At 20.5% G+C, this 25,001-nt stretch overlaps 5 protein-coding genes across 9 annotated transcripts; 1 reads left to right on the top strand and 4 right to left on the bottom strand.

The window, feature by feature from the left end:
- The first annotated feature begins 1,048 nt into the window (after positions 1–1,048).
- Positions 1,049–2,302, top strand: LOC551586 (programmed cell death protein 5). Its single transcript, XM_623978.5, has 4 exons — positions 1,049–1,433; positions 1,680–1,788; positions 1,872–2,035; positions 2,099–2,302. The coding sequence occupies exons 1-4, from the start codon at positions 1,368–1,370 to the stop codon at positions 2,141–2,143; spliced, it is 384 nt and encodes a 127-aa protein (XP_623981.1). The 5' UTR covers positions 1,049–1,367; the 3' UTR covers positions 2,144–2,302.
- Positions 2,303–2,682: 380 nt separating this feature from the next.
- On the bottom strand, positions 2,683–7,522 carry LOC726237 (protein disulfide-isomerase TMX3). 3 transcript variants are annotated; one of them, XM_026443087.1, is made up of 11 exons: positions 7,399–7,522; positions 6,044–6,317; positions 5,473–5,530; positions 5,316–5,355; positions 4,974–5,137; positions 4,720–4,903; positions 4,485–4,629; positions 4,098–4,338; positions 3,833–4,025; positions 3,525–3,717; positions 2,683–3,415 (listed from the first exon to the last, which is right to left on the bottom strand). In XM_026443087.1, the coding sequence occupies exons 2-11, from the start codon at positions 6,084–6,086 to the stop codon at positions 3,381–3,383; spliced, it is 1,296 nt and encodes a 431-aa protein (XP_026298872.1). In that variant the 5' UTR covers positions 6,087–6,317; positions 7,399–7,522; the 3' UTR covers positions 2,683–3,380.
- A 376-nt stretch (positions 7,523–7,898) lies between these two features.
- On the bottom strand, positions 7,899–13,695 carry LOC100578386 (jouberin). 2 transcript variants are annotated; one of them, XM_016914597.2, is made up of 7 exons: positions 12,128–13,695; positions 11,888–12,043; positions 11,655–11,803; positions 10,685–11,032; positions 10,259–10,414; positions 9,729–10,177; positions 7,899–9,179 (listed from the first exon to the last, which is right to left on the bottom strand). In XM_016914597.2, the coding sequence occupies exons 1-7, from the start codon at positions 13,662–13,664 to the stop codon at positions 7,940–7,942; spliced, it is 4,035 nt and encodes a 1,344-aa protein (XP_016770086.2). In that variant the 5' UTR covers positions 13,665–13,695; the 3' UTR covers positions 7,899–7,939. The 2 variants fall into 2 exon arrangements, with proteins under 2 accessions (XP_016770086.2, XP_006569712.2); XM_006569649.3 differs by having other exon boundaries at positions 11,888–13,695.
- Positions 13,696–15,038: 1,343 nt separating this feature from the next.
- On the bottom strand, positions 15,039–18,240 carry LOC412174 (dynein intermediate chain 2, axonemal). 2 transcript variants are annotated; one of them, XM_006569646.3, is made up of 10 exons: positions 17,992–18,240; positions 17,739–17,900; positions 17,402–17,660; positions 17,076–17,329; positions 16,856–17,015; positions 16,562–16,754; positions 16,324–16,459; positions 15,551–15,697; positions 15,268–15,477; positions 15,039–15,167 (listed from the first exon to the last, which is right to left on the bottom strand). In XM_006569646.3, exons 1-10 carry the CDS (start codon positions 18,163–18,165, stop codon positions 15,096–15,098), a joined length of 1,767 nt encoding a protein of 588 aa, XP_006569709.2. In that variant the 5' UTR covers positions 18,166–18,240; the 3' UTR covers positions 15,039–15,095. The 2 variants fall into 2 exon arrangements, with proteins under 2 accessions (XP_006569709.2, XP_006569710.2); XM_006569647.3 differs by lacking the exon at positions 15,039–15,167 and having other exon boundaries at positions 15,353–15,466; positions 17,992–18,238.
- A 3,043-nt stretch (positions 18,241–21,283) lies between these two features.
- On the bottom strand, positions 21,284–25,000 carry LOC551435 (protein disulfide-isomerase). Its single transcript, XM_026443098.1, has 8 exons — positions 24,686–25,000; positions 23,617–23,948; positions 23,342–23,479; positions 23,034–23,264; positions 22,576–22,947; positions 22,358–22,486; positions 22,194–22,280; positions 21,284–22,123 (listed from the first exon to the last, which is right to left on the bottom strand). Exons 1-8 carry the CDS (start codon positions 24,831–24,833, stop codon positions 22,073–22,075), a joined length of 1,488 nt encoding a protein of 495 aa, XP_026298883.1. The 5' UTR covers positions 24,834–25,000; the 3' UTR covers positions 21,284–22,072.
- Between the last annotated feature and the right edge of the window lies 1 nt (position 25,001).

The raw sequence follows: 25,001 nt of genomic DNA, 5'->3' as shown, positions 1-25,001 counted from the left end.
TAAAATAAAAATATATATATAAAATAACAAAAAAAAATATATAGAATAAAAATTTGTACATTTTTTATAAAAATGTAACATAAAATGTAAAATTTAAAAATATATATTAAAAAGATAAATGATATTAAAAATACAAAATATATTTTGCCGATAAGTAAGACAACGATTAAAAATCAGCGTCATCTCACGTTTGGATTGTAGAAGCTCTAACTTGTCACAACACACACACTTACATAATAAAATATGCAAGAAGATATATGATGACACAAAAAAGGAAAGCAATATTGTACGAAAAGGACGGAGTATCATTATTTTTGGTCATGTAATTTGATATCATTATTTTCAATAATATTATATTGAAAATTAATTAATTATTAATTTTTTGTTAAAAATTTATACAAATCTATAATTTAGACTTGCATCTTATAGTTAAAACTTCAAACAAGTTTCTTATAACAATTTTGTATTATTTTTTTTATTATTTATTTATTTTAAAAGTATTTATTTAACAAATTTCATAAAGAAATATCCGAAACGAAAAACTTGTAAAAATAGACTTGTAAATGTAAAATGTTGGAAAATCTAGAAAAAAAAATTTAAAAAAAAAAAAAAGAAAAAAATATTAATAAATATATATATATATAATATATTGTATAATAAAAATACTAAAATACAATATTAAATATATATATGCAATAAAGTATAAAAATGTACAATTTTTCTATAATTTTAAATGCAAATTTCACCATTTTTATGATATTGTTAAAAAAATAATCTTGAATTATTAAATTATAAAAGAAATAACTTTTTTTTAAGTTATACAAATATAGTTTCTTTTATAAGAAACTATATTTTATTTAAAATTTTTTTTTTTATACAATTTTCATAAATTATGAATTTTTTACAATTTTTTTTTTATATCTTTTCTTAAGATATATTTTACCTTTTTAAAAATCATTTTTAATTAAAAATTTAATTAATATAAGATTATAAATGCAATGAGAATAACCTATATATTTATATATTGGCCAATATTTATTCCTTAAAATTTATTTTTATATATAAGTATATATCTAAATACTACATAATAATAATTTATATGATCTATTTGAAAAATATTTACTATTATATATTTAAATGAAATCACTTTGAATTATTTTATTAAAAATCCAAATCTTTACTGAACATGCGTATGTAGAACCTATGTAGATCTATTCGACGTGTATATATTCGACAACCTTCATGTTTCTCATTGCTACATTTTAACGGAAGTTGCGTTTCTCAGGAGTACACATATATTAAAAAATATATTGAGTTTAAATAAAATTTGTTAAATATCAAATAGTAAAGAATTAATATTATAAAACATGTCAGACCCAGAACTTGAAGCAATACGACAACAACGTTTAGCTCAGTTGCAATCCCAATATAAGGTAAATTATTATTGTATTATTTTTGACAAGTGTAACCATAAATTATTCAACAAAAATATAAATAAAAATCAAATTGAATTAGTTAATAATTAAAATATTTTTAATTTCATGATACAATATATTTAATTCATTTTAAATTTTGAACTATATTAAGTTATTTATAACTGTAACACATAAATATTATTTCAATAAGTAGTTATTGTAATATTTATTATATTACATTAAATTATATTTTTAAATATTTAGAATAATAATGCAGAAAATAAACAAGCAATGGAAGAAAAAATACAACAAATGGAAGATATGAGAAATTCTATTCTTAGTCAAGTATTGGATCAATCAGCTAGAGCAAGATGTAAGAATATTATATTTTACATATATTTTTTTAAAATTATATACATTATGTATATAATTTTATAATATATATTATTTCTTTAGTAAATACATTATGTCTTGGTAAACCTGAAAAAGGAAAGATGGTAGAAGATATGATATTAAGCATGGCTCAACGAGGTCAATTACCTGGTAAATTAGGAGAAAAAGAACTTATCAGTTTACTTGAAAGTGTAAATCAACAAACACAAAGAAAAACTGTTGTGAAGGTTAGTTGTAATATATTATGGATATGTTTAAAAAGAAATGAATTCATTAATTATTAATTTTAGTTTGACAGACGAAGAGCAGCATTGGATTCTGATGATGATTTATAGCACCTATATACAATTATATGTGGTTTGTTAAAGACGACATAATATTCTTTGTCTAATTTTTGAACAAAAGTTAAGATTATAATACTACTGTACGCTTAATTAGTCATACATTTTTATTTTTTATGATATATTGAAATAAAAATTAAAATCTAATATTAATACTTATTTTAATCCAGCTAATGTTTTCAAATTCAATATTGCATTCTTTTATTAATATTCTTAATGCTATAAAATTTGAAGTGTTATCTCTTTTCATTAAATATAGGTAAAAATATATATAAAATGTATAATTTTTTATTTTTGAAACAATTATATTTTCATCAAATATTCAAACTTTTCAACATTTATGTGGTATGAAGTGAATTTTCATTATAATTACATAAACAAACATATATATATTTAATTTCAAAGTATACAGAACATTATTTACCACTTACATTTTTTTCATAAAACTTTAATATATTTTTATATTTTTTTTTTATAATATAGAATAAATTTTTCTACGAGGTTTAAAAAAGCTTATTTATGTCTACATATGATTTGTATTGTCTTATGAAAGTTCCATTTAGTTAAGATATTTATTTTTACATTATGTGTACACGATACTAATATATTAGTGGAATATTTTTAGAAAATCGATTCTAGAAGCCAAAACAAATATGTAAATTACTATTGAAAAATATTGGTTGATATTTATTCATCAAGTTGTAAAAAAATGAAATTTGCGTTAAACGCAATCACTTTATAACTTTTACATCATCGTTTCTCTTTTTGCTTCAATGAGAACTTAAATTGCTTATAAATTAGTAAATAACCTTCAACCAATATTTTTGCATTTTAATTGTTGTTTTGATCTCCTAAAATTAATCCTCCAAAAGTATGTTACGAATATATTAACATTCTGTGTATATCTATATATATACAGGATAATGCGTAATTCGTAGAATCTCCTGATCTATTTATATTATGGATTATCTTGTATATATTCATAAAATTTGTTTCATTTTACTAATTATAAAAAATTATCATTTTCATAATTCATGTAATTCAATTAAATTAATATATTAAATTATTGTAATAATAAATAAAATACCAATTATGGTACAATCATATCAATTAAATAAACTTTTTAATATAAAATTAATAAATATTACCTAAATGAAATTGTAATTTACAGGTTAAAAATTTACAATTTTATACAATTGTTTAATATAAACAATATATTAATCCAATTATTCTAATCTTTCTTCATATGATTTGCTCCTGGATGGTCTGAAAAATCATTTAATATTAAAAGATAAAATATATAATATATATATCTATATTATATATAAACATTATAAAATTAAATATAACAATATAAAACAATATAAATTTATACCTTCTTCGTCATCATCTGCATCTAAAATATCTGGACAACAAATACCATAACATATTAATGATAAGAATCCTGCTGGTAAACCAAATAAGACCATTGTTAGAATGGGATTACCCATCCACATTGCAGAAAGAGTTGTTTTTAATTCAAACCATGATCTATATATACGTATCAACCAACTATTTCCACCATACCGCTGAAAATGTCCCATAATATTAATCTTTTTTAATTATATAAATATAAATATATATGTAAATATTATATAAATATATATATAAATTTATTTAAAAAAAAATTTAATTTTTTAATACCGGAGCACTTTCATTTCGAATTTGCTCTAGGAACAATTCTATCACATGAGGAGTTAATTTTTCGGTTTCATCCTCCGGAATGTGATGATGATTTGTTGTAGTATTAATAACAATTAAACTTGGTAATGGTAAAACCATCATTGCTATACTATTGACTAGATCTGGACTAGCTATCCAACCAAACTGAAAATAACTAAATATAAAAAAAAATAATTACAATCAATTTTATTTAAAATAATGTGCAAATTCTTATAATATAACTTACTCATGATATTTTTCTCGTTTATTTTTAATGATAGATTCTACCATATCTTTAAATCGTGCCATGTGTAATGGTATTTTTTCTAATTGATTTTCTTCTACTACTGCCAAAACCAAATTTTTATTTGTCAAAAAAAGTTGATTTATGTTTCCTCTTGTTACTTTTGGAAATGTGGGAAAACGTTCTGCATTTATCCATTTATACATTGTTTCATTTAATTTTTCTATATCATCTATATTATGATCTGTATTGTAAAATAATTATTATTAAAAACATGTTATTTAATAATTATTAATATTACTATTTTATTATTGATAATATATAATTAATAAAAAAAATAAAGTAGCTAAAAATATTTCTATACATAATATTAATATATCAAATACTTACCACTGAAGTTGTAATGTATATTCTCCTTATAAACAAATAATGCTGGAGTATTTTCTACAGGAGCATGTTTACTAACAATATTTGGATGAGATTGGTAGAAAAATGCATGTGGTTGGAACACATTTGCAGCCTTATGATAAAATTCCTAAATATATTTATTTAAACATTTTCTTACTAACATCTTCATTAACAATATTTTTATTACATTATGAATAAAATTAAATATTTATCTTACCCATAATGGACCAGATCGTTCTCCAACATATAAAAAGTATATATCATGTTCCTTTTTAATAGTGTCAAAACTTTGAGTTTTTGTTATTCCCTGAACTGGAGGGCCACTTACTCTTAATGCAAATTTTACTATTTCATCTCGTGTTCTATCCCCATTATATATAAATTCTTGCTCACCTTTTAAACTATATATAAAATATAAAAAAAAAAATTTATATATAATTTTGTTATAAAAAAATATAATTTTTTTCTTACAATATAATAGTTGGAAATCCTTTAACTTTAAAAGCATGAGCAACATTTGTAAATCTAGTACAATCAACTCGTCCAACTCGTATTGATGTTGCATGTAAATATTGTGCTACATGAGCCCAAATTGGTTCTAATCTTTTGCAATGTGCACACCATGGTGCGTACATCTATAGAAGAAAAACAATTTTTATAATATATATTATAATTATACAAAGAAACATATGAAATAATTTTCTTATTATATAACATTAAGTTAATATTATCATGTAATAGCATTTTATTTGAATAATATAATAGAGAATATAATATAATAAGAGAATCATATAGATATAAAATATTTTATACCATTACAAGCCATTGTCCATCTTTATGAATATCCAAAAATCTATAAAAAAAATTTAATAATATTATATAATATTTTATATAAAAAATTATATAAATATAAAAAAATATTAATATGTATCATTGGTATAAATATAATATAAAATTAATCATTACATACCTATCACTTAATTCAAGTACACGTGATGCTATTACAGAAGTAAAAGTACCTGAAAAAACTAAATTATGTTTTAATAATAATACATATATAATAACAACAATTTATTAATTTAATAATAATAATAATATTATAATAATTAATGTATTTAAAGACATTAATTAAAATATTAAAAAATTTTAAATTTAAAATAATTTCTCTTCTACCGAATAAATATTTAAAAAATATATATAATTATATATAATATATACATTAAAATTTAAATCTAATCACATATAATATATGTAAATTTTTTGATTGAATTATTGAAATTATGAAATTATTTATTGAAAAATAAAATTATTTTAAAAATATTGAATTAGACAAATTATTTGTCCTAACAACTTATAATAATTTTAATAACTAAAATTAAATTAAAGATTTAAATGTTAATAATCAAATTCTAAAATATCTATCGATCGACAATATTTGAAGGTTATGAAATTCATTTAATATTAATTTATAAATCTAATCTAAAATCTAATATAAAATGTTATATTTTGTAAACAACATTAAGTAAAATAAATAAATTTACCATAAATAACTGCAATAAACATCAATTTCGTTATTATTACCATTGCAGCAAAAAAGTTTTTTTATCGAAAAAGACTATTTTTTTTAAATATTAAAGTCCAAAATATAATATTTAATTAATTTATTTTCACATAATTAAGATAATTAACACTTTTGATTGTCAAATTGAAATGTATATGATAAAATCCAATACATTTCTACTATGTTTTTATTCTCTGATGCCATACAATCTTCATACCGGCAGTTTCTGAACTAGTAACGTTTATACTATGCATCTGAAAATATATACATATAAGAAAATACTGCATAAAATGCAAATTTAAAAATGCAATAATTGCAAATTTAAAGCAGTTTGAAGTATACGCATAATTTACATTCGAATTATTAAAACTACAAAAATGACACTCAATAAAATCAAATATAGTTGTAAATATTGTAAATATTTTTTATTGTATTTTTTAAAGTATATTTTATATATGCAATAAAAATAATCATAATAAAATTCATTCTCTAAAACTGTTATTCAAATCATTTTATAGAAATTTATTATACATATACATATAAACATAAAAAATTATTTTTTTTTACAAAAGAATTATTACTAAGTTGAATTATTAATAAAAATTAATAATTTTGAAATTTATAAAAATATATTTATTAAATTTATGAAAATTGATACTTCATTTATACATTTCTTGAAAAATATTTTACATTTTAACCAAATGGAAGAAATTATAAATTTATATAATTATTTTTAAATAAATGAAAATGTTTGCACGAATATTTTATAGATTTTGAGACTGGTTTGTATCTTCAAAATTGATATTAGATTCATCATCTTCAAAGTCCTGAAAGTAAAGCAATAATGCAGATTTTGCATAAATATATAAATCGAAAAATAATTGAAAATCATATTTTTATTTGTAGATTATAAACTCACATAATCTTAATCAACAATTGTGCTATCCGGAAAACCGTTAAGTAACATTAAAAGAAAAATATAGAATGAATGTACGATATTAAAGATGATCATAATAAAAAGAATATATATATAGCAAAGAAATAGGAAAGGATAAAAAATGAGACTAATGCCAATCGTAGCTAAACTTGTCAATATACTGCCCATTTCTCTCTTTTTTTGCGAGATTCATTTTTTAATTATATATATGTACATATATATATGTAATGCATCCAGAAAAATCATACATTTTATCAACTTTTCATGTTTTTATGAAATTAACGAAGTATCTAATGTATTTATATTTTGTTAGTATAAATATTATTATTAAAAAGATATTATAAATAATATAATATTATAAATAATATATTAATTAATAATTACGAAAAATTTCGTACCTCTTCATCACCTGACTCTTCACTTTCATTACTTAATGGTATACCAACTAATTTAAATAAGAATAATATGTAAATTATAAATGCTATATTAATTAAATTCGCTAAATATACGCCATATAAATATGTCAAATACAAAAAAGGAAGAATAATTATTTTCACAGAAATTCTACTTATATTTCCGAAAAAAGAACCCATATTATTTAAAATAAAAATAATTTTATTTAAGTTAAAATAACTTGCACGTTTTATTTCTTAACTGTTATAATATAAAATAATATAATAATTAATTACTCTTAGATAATATATAGACATCTTTTGTCGATGTACGATTTATCATCGAAACAACTTCGCGTTATATGATAAATAATAATTTAAAATACATGCTTTAGAAATGAAATATTTTTAAATTACAAATTTGTTTTAAATACAATAAACTATAATATATAAAGGCATTTTATATTAAATAAATTAAATAATGATTTTAAATATTATATTTTTATTCTTAAATTTTTAAAAAGATATTTTAGATTATATTTTTTTTTTATTTTGATGTAGAAACTTCACATTCAATTATAAAAGTCGCATTACTACGTATCGAACAATCACTTCCATAATTATCTACATTTGATTCAATATTTGTAACATCTAAAACTAAATTTTTGTTTTCAAACATTTTTAACGAAATTTCATCACAATTTTTTACATCATTCTTTTCTACAATATGTATTTTGTTATCAGTAGAATTTGAATCATTATTTTTAACTAATTTTTCATCACTTTTTTCTATTTCAGTAATATGCTCCGATTCAATGTCTCCTTGCGATAAATCTTTTGTACTTTCACGATATACTTTCATCTTATAATAATCACTAGTACTATCAGAAAAACTTTCTGATATATAATTTTTTAATATGTCATTATTTCTCATTTCCTTTATATTTTTCAATTTTTTTTCTATATACCAATCATTTATTTTGTTCTTTGAGACGTAACTCTCAATAACTTTCTGTTTGTCACTATTTGTTGTACTTGACTCAAAATAACTCGATTGATCATCACTACTTATAGATGTATTCTTTCTCAATTTGTTTTTCTGTTTTTCCATATTTTCATCTAAACTTGTTAAAATTTTGGTCTTATTTAATTCTTGGACAAAGTTTTTTCCAGATTCAATATCGCCCGATGATTTTGACGTATTTGATAAAATGCTATCGATTTTTTTAATAATATTATACAAACGATTCGCACTACGATTTTTTATCGTTTGTCCAGTTTCATTTAATTGTTGAAGTTTTATTTTTGTATCATTATATTTATTTCTTTCTAAAGGAGTATTATCAGGAAACTTAAAAAGATTAGAATCAGAACTCTCATTAGTTAACAAATTCTTTTCTTTTACAGTATCTTCATCTTCAATTATTTCTTTATTATTTGATTGTAAATCTTCTTTGGATTTTACAGGTGTATTTAAAAATTCAAGGGAAACATTTCTATTGTTCACCATATTTTCAATTTCTCTTATTTTTAATCCTACATTTTCACCTGTAGCATCTTTATTAAATTTTAAAATTTTTACCGGAGCAGAACTGCCAAATATTGAAAAAGCTAACATATGATCGTATGGATGATAATCTACACAAGTTATTGCTCGATAGTGTCGATCGAATGCATATTTTGCAATAAGATTTCCAGTTTCTAAATTCCATACATTTAAAGATGAATCTTCATCACCGCAAAAGATTAAACTACCGCATGGAGAAATACAGGCTGTTGACTGTATTCTGCAACAAATATTTAAAAAAAATTCTTATATATAAAGATTAATTAATAATAATATCAATTTCCAATACAATTATATAATATACATTATATAAAGTGAATCACGTTTAGTTTTATAAATATATTTCCTTCAAAATTATTGTAGATATCAATTTTAATTTTTTTTATATAAATTAAATAGAAAAATAAGATAATTATTACAACGAATTTTAAGAAAAACTTATAGAATGATGTGTGTTAATTTTTTATTATTCGAATAATTATTATCCAGATTAATAAGATTTATTTGAAATATTTTTCTTTTCTGTTAAAGAATTTTTTTATATTTTTCTTTCTAAAATTCATTGCATTTAAAATAATTATTTTTTATTTTATTTTATTTAAAAAAAATATATATTATTTGTAACAATTTCAAAAATCTCTCATGATAATTCGCGTAACTTGCCATTACTTGTTCATTACATGTATATATATATATATATATATATATATATATATATATAAAATTAAGTTATAATTTATTAAATTTGAAATTATTAAAGAAAGAATACCTTTGATTATTCAATTCATTATATTTTTGCAATATTACACCAGTTGCGAGATCTAACATTTTTAATCCATTATTTCTCGAATGAACAAGAAGTCTAGATTCCAAAGGATGTAAAATAATCGTATTAATTATTACACCGTCGATTTCTCTGACTTTTATTTTTCGTGATATATGCCATTCCTTTTTAAATGATACTTTTCGATTTTTTTTTAACGCCCATAATATTATTATTCCAACACTGTCTGCTGTTAATAAATTACTATTCTTCTGAAAATACATTGAATTTACAAAACCCTCGTGACCTTCCAATTCCTGATTGAGATCATGATTTTTCAATTTCTTATCTTGTATCCAAATCCGTACTATTCGATCATAACATCCAGTTGCTACTATCGAGGTATTTTCAGACTCGAATTTACCACAATATACATACGAAGGATGAGGCATCATCTATCGTGCAATTTCATCTCGATTAATATCATAATAATATGTATAATGTAAATATATATAGAAATAAATTATATTATATACTTCTACGTGTTGTATAATTTGATTCTGTACATCCCAAATGCGAGCAGTTTGATCTGACGAAACAGAAAGTAAATAATTATCATTGTTAGACCAATGGAGAGAGTAAACAAAAATTTTGTGTCCTAAAAAGCGTACGTGTATTTTCTTTGCTTCAACCTAAAAAAAGTTTTAATATTTATTAATATCAATATTTAAATGAATATAATAGAGAAGTGTTTAAATATTTTATAATCTTTTTAATTTATTTTTAATATATGAAAGATAATTTAAAATCACAAGGAGTATAAAATCTGAAGTATATATTAAATATTTTATGATATAACTTAATCAAAATTTAATATAATATAAAATTTAATTTAATATAAATCACGAATTAAAATTTAATCCTATATATTGACAAAAGCAAAAAATTTCTATATAATTCACCTTATAAATAACAATAGGATAATCTTGGTCCTCAACAAAGCTACAAGCCAAATATTTGCCATTGTTGCTAAAAGCAACATAAAAACATCCGTTTTCACTGATGTCTGTTTCGAAGAAAATATCATTTGGTACTTTGCAAGATTGTGCAGTTAATCTACTCCATTTTGGTAAATTTATATTGTCCGAAGTATGAATTTTTTGTGATTCATTACATGCATTGGATAAATAATGCAATGATAATTGTTGATATAAAACAGGTTCTAATTTAGGTGGATCGATGGATTTTATAGTAACAAATAAGCTACTAGGATATTTTTCTCGAATATTTGATTTCCACCATGTATATACCTAAAAAATTTCAATAAATTTCAATTTTATAAAATTTTATAAAAATTCTGAGTAGAATAAAATTTGATAAAAAAGTATTCTTATTGGAAATAAAAATACTATATACATAGTACATGTGTAAATAGATTGGAAATGACATTTAAAAAAATAAATCGAAAAAAAAAAAAATATATATATATATAAAGTGTGTCCCAAAATTAATGCAAGATTTGAATTTACCGCCATTTTTGCATTAAGTTGTTGGCAACCTTGAAAAAAGAACAGTTTGACAGCTGAGAGTTTAGGATTAGTAAAAATGAAGCGTTATACGATACAACAACGTGTCTTCATTATTGAACAATATTTTAAAAATAATATTTTAAAAACTCTCTTTTATATTTAATTCAAATCTTGCGTTAATTTTGGGACATTCTATATATATATAATCAAGATACTTAAATTTTACTATAATTTCAAAATTTTCTTTTGTATACTAATGATCACAATTATTAAATTGATCTATTATAAAAAAATTATTAGTTGTGATTATCCAAAATTAAAACTAAAGATAGAATTTAAAGTAAACATAATAACGCTTAAAAGAATAAAAATAAATTTTTACATTTCTAAAAATATAACTTACTTCACATGTATGAAATCTTTCAAATTTTTGCAAATTTTTTTGAGGCTTATATAGTTGTAATCTGATTTTTTTATCAATATGTAATATATTATTATATCCTATAGGTTTTAAAAAAGCCCATGCTATTTTATACCAACAACTTTCATGACCTATTAATAAAAATAAAATCAAATGATTAAAATAATTAAAATTAATTATTTTGAACTAATGATATTAGGTATAATAAAACTTGCCAAATTTATCATAATTGAAACTGGCTTCGGCAAAACTTAAAAGATCTATAATTTCGAAAAGAATTACAACATATTCATTATCGGTTTTCAAAAGCTCTTCGAAATTATGTTCGAAAATAAGTTCTTCCTCCCATATTGGTATTATGGATTTATTTTCTTTGAAATCGAATTTTCCCGTTATTAAAGGTTGCAAATATGTACTTGTACCATATTTATTTTTTAAATATTTCCCATTCTCACCTTTTATTATATGAACCTTTACCATAGGATGTTTCGTCATGTAATCAATCTCTAACATATCCGTTCTATGAATTGTTACAGAAATATATTTTATATTTTTCTCTTCTTTTTTTTCTTTTTTTTTTAAATTTTCTTTGACATTAACAGGTGTATGCATAGATGAAGTGGAAATATTTTTTCGATGTGTTTTTCGCTTTTGTTGTATTTGACATTGTTCCGTATAATTTGTTTTTTTTTTCTTCATATTTGATCTTTTTAATTTAGCTTCATTGTAAATTTTTCTCGAACGATTCTCATCCAAATCATCATCCTCAGACGTGAACGATTGTTGACTAGAATGTTTTAAATAATTCCTATTTAGATAGTCATGTTCATCGACAGATATTAAATTTTCTTCAGAATGCTTTTGATCATTTTTAATTGAATGTTTTCGATTACATTTTTGATTATTCTTTATTAATATTTTTTCGGAAGAATCCGATTGTACAGTGATATCTTGCAAGCTTTGCGATGTATTAGAATTATCAGAAATATTTTTCCCATTCTTATCTGTGGAAAAATTTTTTTTATATTTTGATTTATGACTTATTTTATCTTTCAAAGACATATCATAATTAGATTTTTCAGTATGTTCAATATCTAATACTGTTTTTTTTCTTTGATTTTCATAATTTCGACCATCTAAATTTACAGTTTCGTTTAAATTTTCGATCATGATTGTCGTTTCTCTCAAACTTTTGTTTTCTTTGCTCAAATCTTGAGAACTTCGGCCATCAAATTTCATTTCGATTTTCGTATTATCGTGATTGTGATTGGTTTCAATTTTAAGAATTTCTTCATTTTCCGAATCAAAAGCTGCATTATCAAAACCAAATAATTCCTGTTTTAAAAATGAATTTGTTGTCAATGCTTGTTTTGAAGAACGTATCGCTGGCAATGGTTGGTTTGAAAAACATGCCGTTGACAATGATTGTTTTGAATGTTGAACAGACGAAGATATATTGTCTGGAGATGTATTTGTCCAAGAAATACTCCTTGGTTCCGGTAATTGAATTACAGTGGTATCTTTTAACCATCGTTTTCTCGTTGGTTTCTTCACTTCTACTATTTCATTTTTTGATATATCCCATTGTTTTCTATCATGCTTTCCCTCGATAAACGATCGATTCCTATTTTTCTTATTCGATTTATTATCTTTTGTACGAATTTTTTTTTCATTTTTTTTCTTAATCTGTGATTTTTCGAACTCTTCAATCAAATCTACCGATTCTATGATTTTTATATCATTGTCGTATTTTAAAAGATTTTGATGTGCAGTTGAATTGATTTTAGATCTTTTAACTTTTTTATCACGAATATTTATATTTGAAGATGTATTAACATTTTCACATTCCTGTAGATTTGAAATATTTTTATCTACTGTTTCATTTTGTTTATCGTTATCATTAGAAAATTTGTCTTCTTCATATTCTTGATGAATATCAACGATGACATCCATTGATTTTGATGAAAATTCTGATAAATTCATAGTTTCCATATTAAATAATAAACAATTTTAATTTATTTAATTTAATTTTAATTTTTTTATAATTATTTTTTATAATATATTTTATAATATATATATTGATAAAAACTTCTATATTTTGTATATTTATATATTTTTTAATATTGATATTATTAGCAAAAAATAAATATTTATTTTTATTATAATCACTTTAGATTTACTTTATTTTAATTTTTTTTCGTTTACAATCTTATATTATTTTTTATTTTTGAATTGAATTATAAAGAATTTTTTAATTATAAATATTTTTAATATTTCTTTATTGTATTTTTGATTTTTAAAATTATTATAATATATTCGAAATGAATATTTTTTTATTTTTCAATATATATAATTATTTTTTTTTAAATAAAATATTTAAATAAAACACAAATATATACATATACACACATACATACACACATATATTCTTTTATTAATGAAAAAAAAATTGTTCAATAAAAATTTCAAAATAATTTAGTTTATATTTCATGTTTTATAATAAACATAATTATAAAAAAATTGTTATATTATATAAAAATATAAAATTATGTAAAAAATATAAAGTAATAAAGTATAAAAAATATAAAAATATAAAATAATATAAAATATAAAATACTATAAAAATAAATTATAAATAAGTAAATAATAAATAAATAAAATAAATTTTGCAATATGAACTAAATCTATATAGTTATATCTTTTTTATTATTTTTTGTATAAAAATTTAGTATTTTATTTTATTCCTTTTATTATTTCTTAGAGGTTATGTAAATCTTTCATTTAAATCTTAATAACTTTTTGATTAATATATAAATTGATATCAATAATTTACTTATTTTTTAAAATAAAATACATTAAAATATTTGTATAGTAATTTTTTAACATATCAGAAATAATTTTTATATAACTTTATTATTTTTTATATATTTTTATGTATTTTTTATATTTTTTAAAAATTACACTTGTAATCATATTTTTTCACTATATTATAATATTTATACATATATCATAAATAAAATATCAATATAAACTTTTATTTATTCAAAACGAAAATACGTATGCAACTATACAAATATATGTAGATACATAAAATAACAGTTACTGTTGCTAATTCTCATCCGATAAATGTTAGAATTTATTGGAAATTTCAATTGATGTTGTTATCACTTTTTGACTAATATATTATATTATACCTGTTCTTTATTATCATATTTACATATATACATACGCGAATAAAAAAAGATACAAAGAGAAGAAAAAGAGAATAAATATTTTTTATATAGATATTTATTGTTCAATAATTTTTCAAATAATTATATATTATTAGAATAATCATAATTAAATAAATTTGAAATTTAACATAGAGAAGAATATTCAAAAAATTCATTTTTTAAATTTATATACATATAATAATTCATGATTTTAATTTGTTTCTCTGTTTATTATGCATTTGTTATTTACTATTGTTTCTTGTTTTTGTTCTTTTATTAATTCCTAAAACAATAAATTTTTAAATTAAATTTTTTTGCTTCTTTCCTTACTTAATATTAAATTATATTTTAAAAATATAATATTTTAAAAACATTACACTTACTGCTTTTATAGCATTTTCATAATCTTCTTCACAATGTATTAATATTTCATTATGATTATTAAAATATTTAAGATTTTTTTCATCATTTTTTATATTTCCTATTGGACATTCATTTTCAAAATTTATATTTCGAAGAGATTTCATTTTCAATCTTTGTTCTCTGCTTTTAGCTTCCTTTACCTTTTCTCTACGTGTTTCTCTATCAAGAAACTAATTTCAATTATTTGAATATGGCAGAATTACTATATACAATTATTATATACATTATATTAATAGAACTTACTGTTGTAAATAAAACTTTATCATTTTTTTGATTAGTTGTTAAAGCTTTTGAAAATTCAAGTAAAAATATTGTTCCTTTCTTATTAGCTATTGCTGCTAATTGTCCTTGTTCATGTGGTTTTATATATGTTAACACTTCATCACAAACCTAATATATGTTATATTAATTCTTAAATATATAACATTAAATAACATTGTTCAATAAATTAAAATGTATTTTTAATCTATAATTGAATGATTTTATTGAATTCTTTGTTTTAAACATAAACTCAAAAAATAAAAAAAAAGACAAATAATATAATTAAATATTTTCTTGATTTGTTTAAATTCAAATTTTTCATTTTGTTTTGATATCTTTTTTGAATGATTTTTTTCTTCAAAAATACCTAGAGAACCCAACATTATATAAAAAACTTTCATGAAAAATTTTTTATACACAAAAAAAATTAATACAAATTAATACAAATAATTTACGAGAAAATACATCTATTTTTTTTTAACTTTAATGACTTTTTATAATCAGTTAGAATTGAAATTAAATAATTATTGATGTTTTTATTATAGAGAATTTTTCTCCATTGTTAAAAATTAAAATAATTATTTTAATATAATATTTCAACATTTTTATTTTTATTAAAAAATTTTATACTTTCAAAACAAATGTAATTCTATTTCAAATTTAAATTTAAATCAAGAAATTCAATTAAAATCATTCATTAGATATTGGAAATCAAAATTTTTATTAAATGATGTAATATATTAAAATAAACATGCTTTCACGCTAAGAACTGGAGAATCTTGTTGAATTAATAAATCCCATATATCTAATGTTCCATCCATTTTTATCAAAAAAAATACAGAAAATCGTGTTATACTCCAAGCTCCACCCATTAAAAAATCTCTGTGACCACTAAAATATAATTTTAATGGAATTATAATATTAAAATATAATTCTAATGTAATTTATATTAATTTTAGTTAATATAAATTAGGTGATTTTTAATATATTTACGGTGTCCAAGCAATGCAAGATTCTTTACAATCTTCAGACCATATTCTTGTTGTCCAATCTCCAACAGTTAAAAAATTTTTAACAAATGTTGGGTTTCTTTCTAAACTTATTACAGGTCCATATTGTGCTTTGAATCTTGTTGCAATTTTTTCGCTTGAAGTTTTACCTTTGCGATTTCCTGATATTACTATACCTAAGCAAATATAGAATAAATATAAATATTACTATATCTAAACATATAACAATATATAAATAAATACATATATATGATTATAATATAAGGTTTTTATTTACCATTTTCAAGACCACACATAAAACGTGTACCCATGGATGGTTCAAATTGTAATGCAGAAATTCCAATTGCTTTATTAATATTCTGATCATCAGGTTTGTATAAATCAATTACTAATGTTTCTGTAGGCATTTGTAATTTTCTAATATCCCACCACATTATCTATATAATTAATTTATAAATCATATTTATATTAATTTTTATTTTATTTTATTATTATACCTGTCCATCTTTTGAAGCACTGAAAAATTCTGTGCCAGTTTTAGAATTTATCCATAAAACTTTATTACATAAATCTCTATGACTAAATTCCATTGAACTTGTTTCAACTAGTTCTGATCCTTTTCTAATATCCCAACAAGCTACTTGACCAGTCATTAATCCACTAATTAATATGTTGCTATCTTTGGGATTGTATTCCAGTGTTAGAATTGGACAGAATGGTTTTAAAGTCACACAAGGTATATTTGGATTTTCTATGAATTTAAATGAAATATAAATCCTTTTTTAGAAATTTTTAATTATAAAAATTAAGTTTTTCAACTTACCTACATCCCAAATATATGATTGAGAATTGTCATTTATTGCATTTTTAAAATCAGTATTACAATAACTAGCTGCAAAACGATTTCCTTGATCTGGTGACCATGAAAGATGTGTTATTTGTCTTTTGATTGGTAAAATATCACGATATACATTAACTGTACGTGAATACACTTGTTGTATTAAAGAAACTGGTTCCATATAACTAAAATATTGTTCATAAATATTACATACATTATTCTGCGAAATGCATTGCTCCATTGGCTAAAAATGATAAAATATGTATTGATAGATTTATTAATAGTAAAATATTAAGATAGAAAACAAAAAAAAATTAAGTACAGGCAACAATTGAAGCATTGTATGAATATATAATTCATCTTTTTCTATTTTACGTTTATATCTCATAGTTTGTTCTATATCTTTTGCATTTAAATCTTTTGGCCAACCACCTTCAGAATGACACATACCATTATCTTTAAAAGTTGCAGTATTGGTATTCACCTGAAAATTAATAATAATAATAATATTCATATATATATATACTTTTAAATATAAATTTATCTTTGGGATAAATATAAATTTGTGCATGTACCTCATGAACAGAATATATATTACTACATTGAGTTGCCCGAGTTGTAGGATTTACTTGAATATAATGATTCATATATCCTGCATGTGGTTTAATATCAACTTCTATTTTTTGATAATTTGTAAAATTACATTGTTTTCCAAATTCTAATCGCTGTTTTGTATAAATGTATTGCATGTTAATATTTTTTGTATTCCAGATTATTTTTAATTTAATCAATAATTTTTTTTATTTAATGAATTAAAATATTTGATAAATTGCTTATTAATTAACTTAAGATTATTAATTTTAAAAAAGGAATAATTTTTAAATAATTGAAATAATGATTATCATCACTTGTAAATCAATTATAATTAATTACATTTATTTTATTAGCATTAAAAATCATATTAAAATATTTCATTAATTTATAAAATTATACACTGTATTTATAAAATAATATCCATTGTGTTTTCTAATTGCTATAGTAACGAATATATATTTCTTTCACTATCTCTCTCACTCACTCACTCATTCACTCTCTTTCTAGGTAATTTTATAATAATAACGATTATCATAATTTTTATTTATTAATTCTTACTAAAATAGGAATTTTTGGATCTAAACCTTGATAGAGAATAGAAATCATTTTATAAATTTTCACGTATTCCAATTGTGTATAATCAAAGATCTTCATGTTAGGAAGTATATCGTCTACAATAATCTTAATTAAATCATTATAATATTGTATATATTGAAATTTTTGCATTATATCAAAGAATAATAATAATTGTTCTTTATTTGTATAACGTATACAACATATTTCTGACATTCCTAAAAAAAAAAAAAAAATAACAGAAAATAAAGTATTCATTAGTTGTAAAAAAAATTTAGTTTAATACCTTCAAAATTGCTATTATAAAATAAATTCCAAATTCCATTTGACATATATTGTGTCACATTAGAAATAACAGATAATTCCTTGTATGATTCATTTTTTAAAATATATTCATTATTAAATTTTTTCACTTCATACATTTTCCATGCAGAATTTAATTTTGCGTACATTGCTTTAATATCTTTTAAATTAAATATTTTCATATTTTTAGAAAAAAGAGATTCAAATAAAGTTATTGATTCAAAGAATATAGATGAAATATTTTTATGTATTGATTTTTTTTGTGCAATTTCATCCTATAAATCATATAAGTATATATATAATATATAATATTTATTTATAATATTATATGTATATTTACTTACCATTTTATTAAATTCTATCAAAAATATATGTAATACTTTCTGATGTTTTTGAATAAATAATTTTTTTGTAAAATCAATATTTAAATAAGTATGGTAAATTTTTAATGATTTAATTATTTCTTCTGAAATATTATTTCTATTAAAGTTATCTATAATAGTACCAATTATTATTTTCTGGTCAAAGGTACAATGAGAAATTGTGTTTTCATGTAATGGACACTTTATATTACATTTGTTAATCAGTGTACAATCATTAGATTTAACTGACATTTTTTGTATTAGATTTTTCAATTCACTAATTGATGTTGCAGAATATTTTTCATCAAATTTACAATATTTTGACTATACAAAGAAAATTATATTAAATATTAAATATATTAAATATAATAAATGAATTCATTAATAGAAAAATTATTATTTTTATATGTCAAAATATATAATAAAATCAATCGATATTAATAAATAATATTAAAATTAAAAAAATGTCAAATTTTTGTAATACGCATAAATAACATATAAGTATTTTATAAAAACGTGTAATAAAAATTTAATTAATAAATAAAAACTTAATTAAAAATTTACATTTAAAATTTTATTAGACTATAAAATAAAAAATAATATATGTGAATATATTATCCATAAAAAATTACCTCTTTTATGGAACAATTAGATTTAATTTTATTTTCCAATTTATGATTAATGTTTCTGCATTGATTAACTTTTTCAATGTTTTTAACATTTCTTTTATTTATTGCAAGAAAATTTTTAGTTCCTTTAAATTTTATTGAATTTATTAATAATTGATTATTATTCTTTGTTTTTTTAATTGTATATGTATCTATTTCATTTTGTACTTCTTTATCATTTTTCATATTTTGATTATTTTGTTTTGTAGCATTAAGATCTTGTTTTAAATGCATGTTCTTATTATTAACATTTAAATTTTGAATCTTTTTTTTTTTCTTATTTTCTATAATTGATAATATATAATTAAATAAATTAAATAATACATTTTTTTAAATTTTAACAATATTACTTTAAATATTTACCAGTTTTTTGATAATATTCATGTATATTGAAAAATTTTTGATTTTTTATATTTAAAGATGATTTTTCTCGTAATTGTTGTGTTTGTAATAATGTTCTACTAATATCTGCAGCAATTTCTTCATCTTCATCTTTGGACTTTAAAATAGAAAATAAAATTAAGATAACTTACTTATAACAAATTTTATAAAAAATATATAACAATAACGTAATAATCTTACTTTGAGACAAGTACAAATACTTTTATTAACTTCTTGTTGAGGATTAACTTCTACGCACCATGGTTGTAAACAATACATTGCTTCTTCACAATTTGCTTTTAATATAGTTTTTACTTCTTCTGTCAGAATCAAGGTTCGATGTAAAAATTTAATTAATTTTGAAAGATTGAAATTTTGTAAATCTTCCATTGTTACTCTTGAATCTTGTTTCTAATAAACAAAGATAAAAATAATTAAATAAGAAATAGAATATTAATAAAAAACTATAAAGAGTAAAAAAAATTATAAATGTTGCTCAAAGTGTTAACTGTATTTCTTATACACTAAAATATCATATAGATAGAATTTATGTATGATATATTTCATAATTCCTTCTCATACATATGCAGTTTTTTAACATATAACAACATTAAGTAAAATAAGTATTATATATTAAATACTTTATGATTTATTAATATTATTTGTGAAAATATGAGATAGACTGAAAAAAAGATAATGAAAAAAAATGAAATAAACATTTATGAAAATGAAAAATTGATATAATTATATATATATTATATAATTATATATATATATAATATATATATATTTTTATGTATATATAAAATTCATTTTTTTATAAAATTTTTATTTAAATTAATTTAAAAAAATGTTAAAATCGCTTCTACTTTAAATATTCATAAAACTGTTATATATATAAATGCTGTAAATGGAAATATATATATCATCTACAAGTTCAGAATAACTATTCTACAATATTAGAGATAATTTTTTTTTAATATTAATTTGTTGTACGAGCGCGTATGTGTGTTTATTTAATAAAAAACAAAGTTTTTTTTTTTATAAAAATAAAATACGTTTTACGATTTTGCGAAATCCTTATCCTAATGATCTTTCATAAGTTCATACATCAACACCTTCATACATCAACATCACAAGACAAAGATACTGTATCTAAACATTAGAAATTTTAAACAGTTTTTAGAGGGCACTCATACAAAAAATGATAAGAACGATGCGAACAACACAATATTTTTGAATAGTTTTTTGATATACAGGTTATCTTCATATCAGACATTCAGATAAAATATTATTTTATCTATTAAATCTAAAACATATAAAACAAATTGCTTTATCTCTATGTGCAATTTATCACATTAGAAACTCAGTCATATGCGAAATATACATTGTAAACAGATTATACCAATTATATGCATACGTGATTATTATAAATATATATATATATATACACACATATATATATTTAATAATAATTATATATATGTATATGTATATATATATACATATATATATTTAATAATAATTATATATATGTATATATATATATATATGTATATATAAACAAATTCTATATAACATTGCAGAAATAAATTTTTAGTAATTGACATATAATAACTTGAAAACTTGATTTATAAATTCAAGTCTAAAAATATTAAAATAGAAATGGATGAGAAAGAAGTCTTCTATAAATTAATATCTTTTAAGCAGAATTATTAAGTTTATAAACGTTGTTATGAGAAACTATGCAATTGTTTCTTCATAATGTCACATATCTATAATTCATCTTTTCTTGGCACATCATCATCTTCATCTTCTTCTTGAGCCTGTAAAAATAAATATTATAATTTTATGTTATTAAAATACAAATAATATCAATTATAAATTTTTACAAACTTCTTCTGCAGCTTGACCATAAGCACCATCAGAATCAATAAATTTAGAAAGTCCTTCAAGCGTTCTTTCGCCATTATATTCTACAGCCTAAAAATTTACTTAATTTAGAATACATTATTAATCTCAAATAAATATTAATATTTTAATTAATCCAAGATCCTTACTTCGTTTGTTTCTTTTTTATAAAGAGTAATTGTTGGATAACTACTAACTTTAACATCTTTTAATTCATTTGCAGTAGCATCCATTTTTGCTATAACTAAATTTTCACTGTCTTTATATTTTTCTCCAAGCTATAAATGACATTATATTCATATTATATTCAATTTTTTTTTAAATTTATTAAAATTGTAAAGATAATAAATATGTAAATAAAACATACTGCTTCATATATAGGAGCTAGTTGTTTGCAATGCCCACACCATGGAGCATAAAATTCAACTAAAACGTTTTTCTTTTTATCATATGCAACTTCATGGAAGTTAGTACCAACAAGAACTTTCACAGGATTCTTATCCCAATCTTCTGGCAAATCTTGCGTAAGAAAATGCCTTTTCAATTTGCCTTCAATAAATGCAGTTACAAATTCCAAAACATTTTCACTGGATATTTCTGGCTTTTCTGGTTTGTATTTAGCCATAATTTGTTCAAATTTTATAATACGCATAGCAGGTACTTCACTTTTTTTCATACCAAAATATTCTAAGATGCGTTCATGATCAGATTCATCAGCATTAATTGTCACAAATAAAACCTGCATAATACAATAAAATAAAAAATTATTATTATATTATTTTATATTTATATTTATTATTATTTATTTATTTTTATTTACTATACCTCTCCACGGAATTTTTTTGCCGGTTCTTTAATTTTATCTACATATTCTTCAAAATGACCAGCTTCTTTGCTAAGGAAGACAAGAAGATGGCTTTTGATATCACCACTAAATATCTTTTGTACTGTATCTTGATTGAAATCAACAACTAATGGCAGTGAATGTACAGAAATGAAGTTTTGTAATTTTTTAACATCAAGTTCCTCATTAAATTCTTTTCTGCCTTCATCAAACTAAAAGAATTATTAAATATTATATGATTAAATCTATAAAAAAAAATTAAATATATAACAAGTAAAAATTAATATACCTTTTTAAACAAAACAATTTTACCATCTTCTACTCCATACTCATTGAAAACTTTATCATTATTACTTATACCAAATACATGATCATCAACAGCATTACCAACTTCTAAAAATACTTTTGCACCATCTGATTCTATATCCTAAATAATAAAAATAGTTTAATATGTATATATATATATATATATATTGATTAAAATTTCATAATACAATAAAAATCTTAAATATGCATATATTTCATTATTTTAAATGAAATATAAATAATATACTATACAAATACCTTAAAGAATCCAATAATAGCAATATTATGTGACTCAATAAATGATTTAGCTTCTTCAACTGTTGATAAATTTTTTGCAGCAGGGCCTGATTTTTTTATTACCCAATTTACAATATCATCTGCTTGACGACCTCCACTATAATCAATAGCCGATCCTTTACGATAAAATTTAAGAGTAGGATATCCACGAACTCCATGTTTTTCAGCTAATTCTGTTTCAATAATTGCATCAACTTTAGCTAATTTTATAGGAAAACCACCATCCTGTAATTTTTTAGCTGCTTTGGCATATTCAGGCGCTAAAGCTTTACAATGTCCACACCATGGTGCATCTAAATAATAGAAAATATATATATAATATAAGAAACAATAATTAATATGAATAAAATATTATATATATATAAGTTATATAAGTGTTATATTAAAAAATCTATTATATTATTATATAAAATAATAACTTAAATATTTGATAATAATAATACATAATAATAAATGAAACTACACACAAATTAAATATATACATTTCCACATATTTTATTTGTATTGTAATTGATTTTTATTTGTTTAAACGTTCATGCATATAATATATTATAGTATTTATTTTTTTATAAAATTTTATATAATTTTTAAAAAAATTATAATATTAAATGTAAAATATAATATATTATATAATATATTATATTATATATATATATACATATTCATATAAATTTCAAATTTTATACATAACAATATTACTTAAAATTTTTTTATATATAGTAAATAATTTAATCTTATTTTATAAAAATTTTAATTTTATTTATTAATATAAATATTATATTCATTCTATAAGATTTTCATTATATATTAAATATCAAATTAAAATAATGTCAACAATCATAAACAATTTTATAAGCCGGCTTCTAAATGATGACGTGTAAGAAGTAACCATCTGGATCAGCTTCAATTGTATTTTGTTTTAAATATATATAAAAGTAGCAAATAAGATAAATATCATATTATTATTTTTCTTAAATATAATAATAAAATTTTTAAAATTTATTCAAGAAAAAAATCAAAGATTACTCACAAAATTCAATGAGCAGGTAATCATTTTGTTCGATTGCTTCTTCGATGTTATCTTTTGTAAGCACTAAAACCGAATCTTCGATTTCAATTTTTGCAAGACTAAAAGTAAAAAAACAAATTATTACAATTGTTAATGCAAAAATCTTCATCTTTAAACGAAGACAATATTATTTCTTGATAAATTATATCACGACACGTATATAAATTTCGCTTAATCGTACGACAAAATAACGGATTCTACCGTTACAATATTGAGATTAAAGTCACCAACACCATTCGTTGAGGAATATGAATAAAGTGACCAAATACAATGATGC

The sequence above is a fragment of the Apis mellifera genome, linkage group LG10 (genome assembly GCF_003254395.2).
Source record: "Apis mellifera strain DH4 linkage group LG10, Amel_HAv3.1, whole genome shotgun sequence".
NCBI classification, from domain to species: domain Eukaryota; kingdom Metazoa; phylum Arthropoda; class Insecta; order Hymenoptera; family Apidae; genus Apis; species Apis mellifera.
Note: the sequence above shows the minus strand (reverse complement) of the source record. Positions and strands in the feature narration are given on the sequence as shown.

Bases quoted from the DNA above. Each gene is read 5' to 3' on its own strand.
- LOC551586 (XM_623978.5), top strand. From the start codon at position 1,368: ATGTCAGACCCAGAACTTGAAGCAATACGACAACAACGTTTAGCTCAG. The intron at 1,789-1,871 runs GTAAGAATATTA...TTATTTCTTTAG, and splicing joins TCAATCAGCTAGAGCAAGAT to TAAATACATTATGTCTTGGT. The intron at 2,036-2,098 runs GTTAGTTGTAAT...TATTAATTTTAG, and splicing joins AAAGAAAAACTGTTGTGAAG to TTTGACAGACGAAGAGCAGC.
- LOC726237 (XM_026443087.1), bottom strand. From the start codon at position 6,086: ATGGTAATAATAACGAAATTGATGTTTATTGCAGTTATTTATG. The intron at 3,718-3,832 runs GTATTAAAAAAT...GGACATTTTCAG, and splicing joins TTCGAAATGAAAGTGCTCCG to CGGTATGGTGGAAATAGTTG. The intron at 3,416-3,524 runs GTATAAATTTAT...ATGATTTTTCAG, and splicing joins TGCAGATGATGACGAAGAAG to ACCATCCAGGAGCAAATCAT.
- LOC100578386 (XM_006569649.3), bottom strand. From the start codon at position 13,664: ATGGAAACTATGAATTTATCAGAATTTTCATCAAAATCAATGGATGTC. The intron at 11,033-11,654 runs GTAAGTTATATT...GAAATTTTTTAG, and splicing joins AAAGATTTCATACATGTGAA to GTATATACATGGTGGAAATC. The intron at 9,180-9,728 runs GTATTCTTTCTT...TATTTGTTGCAG, and splicing joins AATGAATTGAATAATCAAAG to AATACAGTCAACAGCCTGTA.
- LOC412174 (XM_006569646.3), bottom strand. From the start codon at position 18,165: ATGCAATACATTTATACAAAACAGCGATTAGAATTTGGAAAACAATGT. The intron at 16,460-16,561 runs GTAAATATATTA...ATTATATTTTAG, and splicing joins TCTTGCATTGCTTGGACACC to TGGTCACAGAGATTTTTTAA. The intron at 15,698-16,323 runs GCATGTTTATTT...AACATATATTAG, and splicing joins CTCCAGTTCTTAGCGTGAAA to GTTTGTGATGAAGTGTTAAC.
- LOC551435 (XM_026443098.1), bottom strand. From the start codon at position 24,833: ATGAAGATTTTTGCATTAACAATTGTAATAATTTGTTTTTTTACTTTT. The intron at 22,281-22,357 runs GTAAGGATCTTG...GTAAATTTTTAG, and splicing joins ATAAAAAAGAAACAAACGAA to GCTGTAGAATATAATGGCGA. The intron at 22,124-22,193 runs GTTTGTAAAAAT...TTATTTTTACAG, and splicing joins ATGGTCAAGCTGCAGAAGAA to GCTCAAGAAGAAGATGAAGA.